The sequence below is a fragment of the Myiozetetes cayanensis genome, unplaced genomic scaffold, assembly GCF_022539395.1.
Source record: "Myiozetetes cayanensis isolate MyiCay16 unplaced genomic scaffold, myiCay2020 scf3, whole genome shotgun sequence".
NCBI lineage: Eukaryota > Metazoa > Chordata > Aves > Passeriformes > Tyrannidae > Myiozetetes > Myiozetetes cayanensis.
The window spans coordinates 71728320-71741456 of NW_026087521.1; the positions used below are offsets into that span (position 1 = coordinate 71728320).

The 13137-nt window shown below is 44.8% G+C and overlaps 1 protein-coding gene across 1 annotated transcript; it reads left to right on the plus strand.

Moving 5' to 3' along the window:
* Positions 1-1806: 1806 nt before the first annotated feature.
* KLHL42 (kelch like family member 42) lies at positions 1807-12838 on the plus strand. The gene is made up of 3 exons (XM_050324235.1): positions 1807-2723; positions 7865-8058; positions 11065-12838. Exons 1-3 carry the CDS (start codon positions 1807-1809, stop codon positions 11514-11516), a joined length of 1563 nt encoding a protein of 520 aa, XP_050180192.1. The 3' UTR covers positions 11517-12838.
* Positions 12839-13137: the final 299 nt, after the last annotated feature.

Sequence of the window (13137 nt, forward strand, 5' to 3'; positions counted from 1 at the left end):
GGAATTTGAAAAGTAATTAAATATTGAGGGAGAATGAAAGAGGAACACAAACTAAGCAAAGAGTGAAACTCGTTAGTAGGAAAGAGAGGTGATGGTGACCTAGTGAGGGACTGTGGCTGCTGAAGAGAGCTCTTTGGGACTGGCTGAGATCCTACAGGAAAGGGTGTCAGAACATTAAGTGGGCCCTTCAAAGGCAAGATAACAAATATGCTTTGAAGTGAAGCAGAAAACAAAAATGCACAGAAATCTACCTCACCTCAAAAAATGCTTGCATAAAAGTCATCAGAAAAGAACACCTGCAACTCTGAGATTGACATTCATGTCATCTGTGTGAGCTAGAGTTAAGAAGCTGAAGATCAACAAAACAGTGAGAGAGGATCATTTCACAGAGGAAATGCTAAAATGCAGACAACCCTGCCTTCCTTGAAAAAGAAGGACCCCACTCCCACCCCAAATAGCCTAATATCACTCTGAAAAATTTTACTAGTGGGAGGAAAGATCCTTCCAAGCAGTGGAAGTAGGGAATTGTCTGAAATCTAAGCAATCTGCAATAACTTGAGATGAGCTAAAGGAAGAGATTTTCTATGGTCTGCAACACATGAGGTGAAAAATATCTTTATAAAGATAAATATATTTTGAACATCTTTGTGTCAAGCATCATCAGACAGGAATACATGGGATCTCAGAGTTCCTCAGCTGTTTCTGCAGGTGTTTTTATCTTTGTTTTTTTTGTTGTTTTTTTTTTTTGTTTGGTTGGTTGGTTTGCTTTGTCTTTTTGTATTTGTTTTTTGGGTTTGGTTTTTTGGGTTTTTTTGTTTGCTTGTTTTTTTGAAGAACTGTCATTATGTTTGAATAGTGCAGCAAGTCGAACAGAAAATCTGCTGCTTTATCCCTGCCCAAGATGCCCAGTTGTTCATTTTCCTTCTTCATGTCCAGCAAGCTCCGGGCCCTGGTATGTAGCTCACTCCCCTGAGATGTCCTGTTCCAGCAGCCTGGTTTAAATAGAGAATACAGACTGGCAGGACAGGTTACACAGTGTCCTCACAGGCCAAAACAGGCGCTGAGACACGGAGGGACCTACGCAGGAGGAACCACAGCAGGATTATGTATCACGCTTGCCATTCCTAAACCCCACTGCTGCTCCAGATGTGCAAGGCGAGCCCGTCGGCTGCTTTTTGTCAGGGAATGGACGCCCCGGTGTCGGGCTGTACCGCTCCCTCCTCCTCCTCTCCGGCTGTGCGCGAATCCACGGACACGAACGGAACTTTATCCCCCGAGAACGTTCCCCCCTCCGCAGGGATGCAGCGGTACATTTATGGCAAGGGGTCAGAGCTGCGGCCGGAGCTGCGATCCCGGCCCAAATCGGGAGAGCCGGAGAGAGGGAGCATCGGGGGCGATGGCTGAGCCTTTGCCCCGAGTGCTTGGCCTTTCCCACCGTGTCCCCGACACCCTCCCGGGATGGGCAGTGCCCTCTCCCCAGCGCTGGGCCCCGGGGATGCCCTGCTGGCCCACATCCCCCCCCCGGCTGGTAGCCTGGCAGCGCCGGAGCGCTCAACATTGCCTTTTTAGGGCTTTTCTTTCTTTCTTCTCTGTGTGTGTGTGTGTGTTTTGGTTTTTTTTTTCCTTCCCCTTCCCTCTCCTTGCAGGGGCCGGAGCGGCGGCAGCGCCTCCTTCCCCGGCATCCCGACATCCCGGCGCCGCTCCTCCCATCCCATCCCGTCCCATCCCATCCCGGCCCGGCGGAGGAGGAGCCGGGGCGCTGCCGGCACCGTCCGGGCTGAAGCGCAGCCAGGCCCGCGGTGAGCGATGTCCCTGGCGGAGCGGCGGCGGCGGCGGGAGGAGGAGGAGGAGGAGGAGGAGGAAGAGGAGGGGGAAAGGGAAGCAGGGGCTGGGGCCGGTGCGGGGGAGGAGGTGGTGCAGATCCGGCTGGGGGACAAGCGCTACCCGGTGTGCAAGAGGAAGCTGATCGAGCAGAGCGACTATTTCCGAGCGCTCTACCGCTCGGGAATGCGGGAGGCAGGGCAGGGGCAGGAGGAGCAGCTGCTGCGCGGGGGGCTGAGCGCCCTGGGGCTGGAGCTGGTGCTGGACTTCATCAACACGTCCTGCCTGGCCAGGCTGGAGCAGGAGGAGGGCGGCGATGAGGAGCCCCCTTTGCTGGAGGAGCTGGTGGAGGCCGCTTCCTACCTGCAGGTCACGCCCCTGCTCCGCCTGCTCCTGTCCCAGGTGAGGTTGGGCAACTGCTTCGAGCTGCACCGCCTGGCGCAGGTCTACGGCCTGCAGGACTTGCACGACGCCTGCCTGGACTTCATGGCCACCCACTACCACCAGGTGCTGCGGAGGCCCGACGCCCGGCCGCACCTGCTGCTGCCCCCCGCTCTCCGGCAGCAGCTGAGGGAGAGGCGGATGAGGGGCACCGCCACCCTCGTGGTCATCGGGGACTTCATGAGCGCCTCCTCCCCGGGCCTGCCCCAGGGCCGTCACCCCCAGGTGGAACCCCCCTGGTCTATGCTGAGGTACGACGAGGAGGCGCAGAGGTGGCTGCCCCTGGCCAACAACCTGCCCCCCGACCTGCTGAGCGTCCGAGGCTACGGGTCGGCGACGCTGGACAATTACCTGTTCATCGTCGGGGGCTACAGGATCACCAGCCACGAGATTTCGGCCGCCCACTGTTACAACCCTTGCCTAAACGAATGGACTCAGCTGGCTTCGATGAACCAGAAGAGGTAACCCTTGCTCCCCGAAGCACACGTGTGTGTCCATGTGTGTTGTTGAAGTCACGAGGCGCTGGCTGGGCTCGGTGTTACGAGGCGTAGCTTGGCCCCGTCTCTGTGCTGTGATCCGCCTGCATCCCTCGCGTCCTGCGGGGGGAAGGACCGCGGTGCTTGGCCACTGAGCCACTGGACAGGCTTTCCCAGCCACGCTCATCCCACAGCAGCACAACTCATCCACCTCTCTCCCGCTCAGGGACCCGCTCAGGGAGCTGCCGTGGCGGGGGAAGGTTGAGGGAGATGGGGCTCATTGCGTCGATGCTGCGGGAGAGCACGAGCTGGGCATCAGCAGAGGAGGACTGTGCTGTGCCCTTCCACCATGAGTGATCACTCACCTTGGTGTGAAACGGTGGTGGGCTCCCCGCTTCCTTAGATTGCGGTATACGAGGTTCCAGAGTCTCCAAACAGCCGGGTGGTAGTAAAAATTCTCTTCGAAATAACAGAGGTTTAAAAAAAAAAAGCCCGCAACAACCCAAAGATAAAATTCCAGCCCTGCTTTCTTTGTGGTTTATGTTAATTCCAGTTAAGTAAGTGACAAGTTTTCCTGCCCTTAGTGGGGATATACTCTCTACCACAGCTGGCTGAAAAAAATTTAGTTGGAGCAGTTATTCATTGGTTTGTACTTCCATAAAACTCTGAGTGCTTTGTAGGCCTGCATTTCAGTTAAATATTCACCAGAAAAATGTCAGGAAGATTGTGAGAAATTTCTCACTTAGTGGGAATGTGTGGAGCTGGGAATCATTCATCATTCAATCATTCATCATTTTTCTTTTTTCCTTTATTTTTTTTAAATTAGGGTTATTTGACGTTTACGTTTTAGTTAGTATTCAGAAACACTTGTATTATTTGTATTGAAATAGAAGTAGGGAGCTAACCTTGAGAAGGACCCAAGAAGAGAGGCCTTCTCCCTGGCCAGGGCTGTAGCTGCTCTACCTCAATCCCTCTTTGGAGTTATAAATACAAAGTCTTTTACTTCACTGAAATAAAGCATGAACTTCCTTCTTGTTTCCATTTTAGGAAAAATATTTATAGTTTTATCTTGTCTCTCAGAAAAAGAGCAAGTAAGGAGGCCAGAACTCACTGCAGAATGGAAATTCTTCATCCAGTAAACTGAAAGAGCAAGAAGAGACCCAAACCAGTGGCATTAATGTTTTGTGTCTGGGTAGTAAAACTACAGGCTCTGTTCAGCTTTTGCCACCTAAACCCTCTCAAAACAGGGGTTTGACCTAAAATTAGGTGTTTCCCATTTCACCTTTTTTTTCCCTATTTCACTGAGATAATCTCCTCCAGAGTCAGTCACTGATGGAGTGAGGAGGTGCTGGTTTGTGTGATGTGTGTAGCAGGAAAGGTGGGCGATGATTCTGCAGCATGGTTCTTGAAAAATACTTTCTCAAGGCCCCTTTTTCACCTTACAACTTGGGTATTCAAACTCTAGATCAGCCTTTTTTTTTTTTTTTTTTTTCCCTCCACGCCTTCCCTTTTTATTTCTTGGATGTATAATCATTATACTTGAAATAAACACATGGATGTTTTCCCCCAGTGTTATTATCTTCACCAACTTAAGGTGTGCCTTAGCACAGATTTTCACATTGGCAATTCAGAAAAGTAGCATGAAAATGGCTTATTTTTTGGAGTAATCCTAGTCTTACATTTCATGGCAGTTATTTCAGGCCAAAAAAGAACTGAGAATTATTCCTGCCCCTAGGCTGTCAGGTATCAGTGAGTATCTTGCTCGCTGAATAATTGAAGGAACTGTTTTTCATGATGGAATCTCAGCTGACCCCCTTCACAAAACGTGTTTTTGACTTTACCACCTTCACGGAGTGAAGTGCAATTATTTATTTATTTATTTTTCTATCTGACTGTAACATTTCAGCTTCCCTGAGAAGGCCGAAAGGGACAGCCTGTGCCGAAGGAGCCGAGAGAGCAAGGCAGAGTTTTAATGTGAGGGGTTTTGCCTGAAACATCCAAAGTTGCTGCTGCCTGTCTGCCCCACACACACACACACACACATGTGCTGTAATTAGTTCTGCAGTTTGCCTGGCATTGTATTTTTAGTTTGTTATGCTGTAGTAAAATAAGCAGGGCAGTCGTTGCCCAGCCTGCTGCTCAGGAATTGCAGTCGTGTGACTGTCTGGCAGATGAATTCGTGTCAGCCGATACAATTACACCCCATGGAGGAATTTTTTACATATCTTGAAGGGTGGGTTCCAGTTTCCATTGAAATTTCATTTGGTTTCCATTGGTTTGACTTCAGGCAACTGAGAGTATCTGGATTTGTCCAAGTGAGTGGCTGCATATGGGAAGGCAAAGGTGTTATGGAAATAGTTGTGCTGGTTTGCTGTTCGTGTAGGAATTCTCTGCCCCCAAAAAACCTTTAAAAAAATCAGACAATATTTCTGTCTTTAACTACTTCCATTGTTGTAATGCAGAATTCCAGGGTGCTGAGGTTCTCTACACGTGCTTAGATGAAATAGTCCCAAATTACTTCTAAGTAGAAGACAAAAGCCATCAGATTTATCCTGAATGCTCAGCAGCCGTTCTGCTTTAGGTTATTGCTGTTAGCTTTTTTTTTTTTCTAGGTGTAGAGGTCTTATTATTGTAGTTTCAGATTTGTTCACAATAGGAAACTCCTGTATATAATTATTCTTCTGATGCCCACAGGACCTTTAGAAAGTTGTTATTCCCTCTTTAACACAAGGGAGCTAAAATTATTTGCTCAGGCTCGTATAGGAAGCCTGTGACTGAGCATGGAATGTCTCATCATCTGAGGGCTAAATCTGGTGCCCCTCACAAATTGTCCAGAACAGATCACAGATTCTAGATCTTTTCATTCCAGAGATATTTCTGTACTTGGAATAGTGTCCTCAGAAAATGACCTGAACCTTTTAATAGAAGAAGCTTATTTTAAGTGTTGCCCGAGATCACTTGTGGTTTCTGGGGTCAAGAAGGTAACAAAGTACCTACTGGACTGCTGGAAGTAATGTCCTCGAATGCCTTTTTTCTTTTCAATTTACACTTTCAGTTGAAATTTGCTATTTAAAAATAATATACTTGATAGGAGTTCTACTGCATGTGCCAGTTGCAGCTGTGTATTCCACTTTTGTTTTCCTTCAGAACATTCCAACTCATGGCAGGTAAATCTTCCAGGCTTGGAATACCCATGTGAGCCCCTGGCTGGAATTATACAAGTGCATGTGGAACGTGATTTTTGTGAGCAATCTGTGCCTGAACTGCTGCCACTCTGAGGACTCTGAGAGGCATAGAGGAGAGGATGCTTCTGAGGAATGCTAGCTGTTTATGAGACCTTCTCTTTCCTCATTTTTTTACTTCTTTTTCCCCTCGAAATTCTTCGGTGTTGAAGGAAAGTAGACTTTTCAAACATTTTTAAGTCACAAATATTCATTACCTTATGTATCACAAATGTATCGCACACTCCCAAAGCTAAATATTGGATTCAGTGTGCTCTGCAGACTCGTATAAGAAATTGAAAAAAAAAAAAAAAAAGTGATCACTGAAAAAATATAAAATGCTTTTGGAATTGCCTTTGTAACTGTGCTCTGTTGTTTCCAAGCTGTGGTCCATGGAACAGTTGTTAGTTGTGGAGAGCTGGCTGGTTGCTCTGCTGGGTGTTTGCTTTCCTTCTTTCCAGCTGCTCCAGCACATTAGAAGAGTGTAAAAATGCACTAAATATTTCCTAATGTTCACTCTCCATAAAAACACCTGCTGTTATTGGCATGGAAAAGTGAATGACAAGAGTTTTAATAACATATTGAGCCATTGTCCAAACTTTCATATAAAGTGTGCTGATGGATACTTGCAGCTACTTTTGAGTAAAAATGAACCATGTCTTTAATGAGTTCCATAAATCTGAGATACTTCCACTTAATGTCATCTGTTTTAAGAAGTGTTGGAAGTGGTTAAATGGCTGACACAAAAGTGTGTGGTCTCCTTTTAGAGTATTTAAAGTCAAAAATTGTGCTGTACGTGTTTCACCAGATAGTAATTACCCTCATTTCATACCTGCTTCTGATCACCGTGGTGTTCTGGATTCTCTAAAATGGAAGACATAATTGCTATAGAGAGAAGGTGACCAGAGTGGCTTTATTGTAAACGTCAGGAAAAAAAAAATGAATAAAAACCAATTAGTTTCTTCAAAGGAGCACTTTAGTTTCCAAAGCTATATCAGGATGACAAGGACGAAATCATTCCATCTGGAGACAAACTCTTTTTCCAAATATGTTTAATAAAAAGAAATTGCAGGGTAGTCTGCTGCTAGGCAGGGTTTGTTTTGTCCAGACAAAACCCTACAAAACTACTTATTGGTAAGTTTTTGAGTCTTGGATTCATGCAGGGTTGAAACTCCCTTTGCTGCTCAGCAGGCCAGTGCGAGGTCTGAAACATCCTTTCAGTTTTACAGACATAGCACTTTCACACGTCCAGTCATGATGGAGTCTCAGTTGGCTCAGCAGCAGAGAAGGAACAACCTTTCTAGGCAATGAGACTGGTTCTGAGGAGAGGAGGAGCTCATCTTTTATTAGCCCAGCTTCCATAGCTGGAAGGAATTGCTGACCACACAATCCTTTTCTCTTCCAGTCCTCCAATTTCCTCCTGCAGACTTGCACCTTTGTTATCCATGGACCATTTGTTTCTGTCTGTATTCAGAGTGTAAGATAGAAGGCTTCTTGTGCTTCAGTAATTAGAAGTTGCCCTTTGCCATGTGTGAGATTTGAGAGCATAATGGAACAGAAAGAGAAATAAATAATTGCTCATGGAGTGCAATGTATTTTGTGCAGCTATGGCTAGAACATAATTTACAGATAGATCTTGCTTCAGTGGGATGGAGGATGTATTCAGTAGTTTAATGCTGAAAAAGGTACAGAAGATTCACTCTTCCTTTTGCAGAACATGATTCAATGTGTTCCACTTTAAATTGCTTTTTACTAGGGTTAATAAAGAGATTCTGTAATACAGCCTAAGACAAGTATGCATTGTTAGGCATTCATCAAGTCTTGGAAGTTTCTGCAGGAAGCACTTTCCTGTGTATTTCTGTACATCTGTGCACCCTGTTTCAGTGCTGCAATCGTTTCTTTCAGGTCCAATTTCAAGCTTCTGGCTGTGAGTGGGAAGCTCTATGCCATCGGTGGGCAGTCCCTTTCCAACGTGGAGTGCTACAACCCGGAGAACGACTGGTGGAATTTCGTGGCATCCATGCCCAACCCTCTTGCAGAATTCTCAGCCTGTGAATGCAAGGGCAAGATCTACGTTATTGGAGGATACACTACACGAGGTAGAAAGTTTGCTTTTATTTCTTCCTTTTTTTGGTGAGAGAACAGAGTGATGGGTACTTCAGCACCCAGCTCAGCCCTCAATTTTTTTAGAGTTTGATCACATAGTACAAAGAGAGGCCTCAACAGATGTACTTTGGTTACTTTCTAAATGCTTGGTTTAGATTGACAGAAGGAGAAATACATAGAAAATATCTGCCTGCATTAGTATTTCTCATGTATTAACAGATGTCATGGTCTTTTCACTACAACATTTCAGTGTTTCACAAGGAAATTCAAGATGTAGCCTAATAACTTAATATCATAATCAAAAGGTTAAGCAAGAACCAGTGTTTTTATCTTTTATCATTTCTGTACCCTGTTTTCTGAGGACACAGTACAGAGGGAAGGATTTGAAGTTTCATTCTCTCCTGACAGTTACTTTTCCTTTATCAAGTAGAAAAGCAAGCCACTTAAAAAGAGCTCCCATTTGCTTATTCCTTAAGCACAGAATGCCATTCTTTGGGAGGAATACATTTTCTCAGAGCTTTTTTTGCTTGTCAAAAGTATTTACTAGGATTTCCTAATTCTGAATTTGGCCTTTGCCCACTTCATCTGACCACGGCGGTTTTAAAGGTTTTCCTTCCAAATGGAGAATAAAATGAGAAGGCAGATCAACTTTTACAGGCAGAACAGGCTGTCCCTTCTAGTGTTCTGAGAAGATTTTAGCTCTGAACAACTGTAAAGCTTTTAAAAGACACACTGCTGCTACTCGTGGTCCTTGTGGTAATGAAACCCTTCAAACACATCCTGTCCAGTCCGTTCTGACCCAGAGAATCTCTTGGCTTCGCTGAGGAAAATGGAATCTGTGGACGTGCCTGTGGCCACATGGAGGGCCATGCTGTGGTTATGTTCTGCAGTGCCAGTCCTTTGGTCAGACTTGTTGCTTCTCCCCCACCTCAGGGGATTGCTGTTGTCCTTCAGGCCTCTGTTTTTCCCTAGGTCTTCTCCTAAAAGTCTTTTTCAATGGAAACAGGAGAGTAAAACGACATGCAGTTGTGAGTAGTGGAGAAGTAGCACACTTTGGTCCTGGATTTAAACATGAGCCTTTCAGGACAACAAACACCTGTGGTTGTTATCAATAACTTGCTGAATAAGGGCCTAGAATCAGTTTTTTCTGTGATGCCTTGGCTTAGGACAGCTAGCAGACTTAGAAACCAGAACTGCCAGAGTTACACTGGTAATTCTCCTTCCAAATTATGCAGATGTCAGAGAGTGTTAAAGCCTAACTATCTGAGAGACACTGAGGTTTGTATGCTGGTTTGCTATATTCAGTACATAAAACATGTGCAGCAATTAATATTTTTTATATGTTACACAATTTTAAATATGTTGTGGTATTTCTGTATATACCTCAGTTTTGGTAGGTTTTGTAGGCTATTTTTTTTTTTTATTATTTGTGTAGAGCTTTCTCCTGAGACTGCCCTTTCCAAAATATGGGAGGATCTGGCATTTCCCACCGTAAATTATAATGACACTTGTTGAATGAAGTCCCTCCTTTCAGTTTGCAGCTCTCACTTGTGGACCTAGATCCTAACAGAAACTCCATGTCAGGCACTGTCAAATTCATGTTTTGTATTGTGGGGTTTACTTTGGTTTGTTTTTTTTTTTCATTATTTCAGTGGATATAAAAGACCCAGGCTGTGGACTGAGCAAATGAGGGCCACGTTGCAATGGACTTCTCTTTCATACACCCCCTCTCAAATCATAGCACCTTTTATAGGGGAAGTTTACTGCTATAGATAGTCATAGAAACTTAATTGGGATTTCCCAGTTAAGTCAGAGAATGATACATTTGTAGACAAAGGTCATCTCTATGTAGAGCTTAGATCAGCAATTTCACAGAACATTGCTATGAAAATAATCAGAGTGCAGGCAGATGCTGGAGCAGCACCTCCCTAATGCCACTGATGCACTTCATTCATGGCAGTCCAGTTACATTTCTGGCTATTTGTGCCTGTGCCCTCACATAACTTGCCAGTATGTCACTGTCTGCTCTTCCTTCCCCTTGGGAGCCCCTCTGGAAATCCTCATGCAGGATAGCCTGGTAACATGGAGCAGATTTTATTACAAGACCGGCCTGGACCCTGCAAACCTGTTGCCGCTTGTCACTTGAGTTTGGATTTAGGCTCAGGTCTGCAGAGTCTGGAACTGAATTTATTCGCTGAATAAATACCTGAATCAGTCCTGTGCACTGTGGGATGGTTTAGTGAAGCCTTGGGCACAGCCAGCATCTTCACTGGACCGTAAATCAGAGTGGTACTGTAGCAATTTTGTAGAATAATCCTGTAGCAAACACATGCACACACTGAGCTGCAACTGAAGTGTGGAGATGACTTCAGCTTCTTTCTGAGCCTCTGTCTGATGCTGGAGCACGGAGTGCTTGGCTCCTGGATGATTCTGACAATGTCTTTCTCTCTTTATAAGGTGCCTTTAGGCCACCCATGGCACTTGCTGAAATGTAAGCAGTGTTATGAATTTTATTCCATAAATTTCGATTTATGGAATGAAATGCAGAGCTGAAGTTAAGCTTGGATGATAAATCAGCACTTGACAGCTATTAATGAAGCATACTGTCTTCATGATAATCCTGGAGAGGAGAATATTGCTCCATTTCCCTTTTCCTAAAAATTTTTTACGTATTAGAGGCAAAATAAAAAGTGTAAGTTAAAAGGTAGGGATTATTCTGCTGAAGTGTGCATCCCCAGACAATTTACAACATGCAGTGTGCCAGAAGTAGCATAATTTTTCCCTTCTGCAAGGGAACAGAACGTTCAAACTTCCTTGTCAGGGACACAGAGCTTGCAGTTCCCAGTGATCAGTATTTCTTCCCTGTTTTTGCCGTGCTTTTGCACTGTAATTTGTTATCTGCAATAAAGGCTGATGCAGTTCGTAGGGAGGAATAACCTCCCTCCATGACTGCCCTCTGGTACAGCTGTTTATTTGCAAACGTCTCCTCTCCGTTCCAGACAGGAACATGAACATTTTGCAGTACTGCCCCACCTCTGACTCCTGGACCAACTTTGAGCTGTGCGACGTCCATGTCCGCAAGCAGCAGATGCTCTCTGTGGAAGAAACTATTTACCTGGTGGGGGGTTGCATCCTCGAACTTGGACCAAACCAGAGACCCAGCCAGAGTGAGGACGTGCTGACTGTGCAGTCTTACAACACTGCTACCAAAGAATGGCTCTACCTCAACGAGAACTCGTCCAAATCCGGCCTCAACCTGACTTGCACTCTCCACAACGACGGAGTCTACATACTGAACAGGAACATTACTCTGTCCACGGGTTTGGAGCACCGTGCTTTCCTGAAGTACAACATATTTACGGACAGCTGGGAGTCACTGGGACGCTTTCCGGCCTTTGGACAGAACATCCTGATTTGTTCGATGTATTTGCCTAACGTGAGAGAAGTGTGACAGCATCAGGGCTCTCTTTTCAGTTCCTTAATCATTCTTTGAGGAAATGTTATGGCCCCCTGAATAATTCCATTCTCAGAGCGCAATGTGGTTGCACAATGTAGGCGTAAAATACCCAATTCTGTTCTTCAAAAAGGTTGCAAAGTTGGATATTGAGAGAAACGCTTCCAGAAACAGTTTCAAGATTTCAATTTAAAAATTTTACTGGTTAGTTCTGATTAAAATTCACCAGGTATGAATTGCAATTTAAACATTGTGTTGGTAGCTGATACCAGAATTCCAAGGGCAAAACCGATCAGTCTAATTTTATTCTCCATCTTAATAGACAGTGCAGAGCATGAGCAAGAAGTTTATATTTTAAACGTGGAAATATATATTTTAAAAGTGGAAACAATTCAATAAAGTAAATGATAAGTATAATCAAAAGCAATGGAAATTATTTCTTTTAAAATACCCCTTTTTACTCAAGCTGTGTTTTGTCAGATGCACAGTGTTTGAAATTGTTTATGCTACCACATTTTTATCAGGGTCCCATGAAGAAGTAAGAACTTCCTCGGAATTATTTGTGATGAAATGCTTTGCCAGGGACTGGAAGGAGTGGCCTAGAGAGGCTCGAGGTTGCTGGCTGGATAGTGGATGCTCCTTTAATGGAAGTTGGCAGCATTTATTGCTACCATTAAGGGAGAGGTAAAAAGGCAGTAGAGCTCCCACAAAGTCACCCTCTGGGAGCTTCACCCTTTTCCTGCCTATTGCCTGAGAGAATTACAGTCAGTCATGACTGGCCCATTTTCTTTTTGTAGCTGAGAAGTGCATGAATGTCTTCTGAAGGTGCTTGCCCAGGTATGGAATGTGTGTCCTCACAGCAAGGAGAGGAAAGAGATCTGGGTCGCCATGGGAAGAGCTGACCACGTTGGACGTGTGCTGAACACACTGCAGGGATTGCTGCTTCTGCTCCAGCTGCTTCTCCACGTGATCAGATGATACTTAATGCACCTGAACATGTTCCTGATCATAGAATCATAGACATCCAACAGTACTGCTGTAGTAATCTAAATACACTGCATTACTACAGGATGAAATAAATAGAACTTTAAAAAAAAAATTCATTACATGAAAGTATGCAATGTGTGTGGCCCTGTAGCTCAGGAAAGAAGCCAAGCCCTGCAATGACTGTCTCATGCCCTGTTCATTTTCTTTCTATAAATTATATATTTCACATAGGGCCATGCTGGGCCTATGTGAAATATGCCCCATGCCTCTCCTTTGGGGCAAGGAGAACGGTTTGAGAGACATAAATAGAGAATAATAAAAAATCCTGCTCTTTTAGCCAGTGGAAATGTTGTTCAGTGATTCAGTGTACTCTCCTTTCTCTGATGGTGGGAGGAAAAAAGCCCTTAAATTAAGGAGTAGACCAAGAGGCCTTGCAGTCTGATCAGCTGGAAATTCCTGTGCTGTTCTGATGTTGCTTCTAACTTACCATGTGGGCTTGGAGACATCAGTGCACCTCCTTGCATCTTCATCTCCAAATGTAACACGTAAGTAGGAATGATGTTCATCTTGTGGGAACACAGTTTGTCTGGTGTACTATGTTGTAACTGTTACCTTTAGTTTGAACTAATGG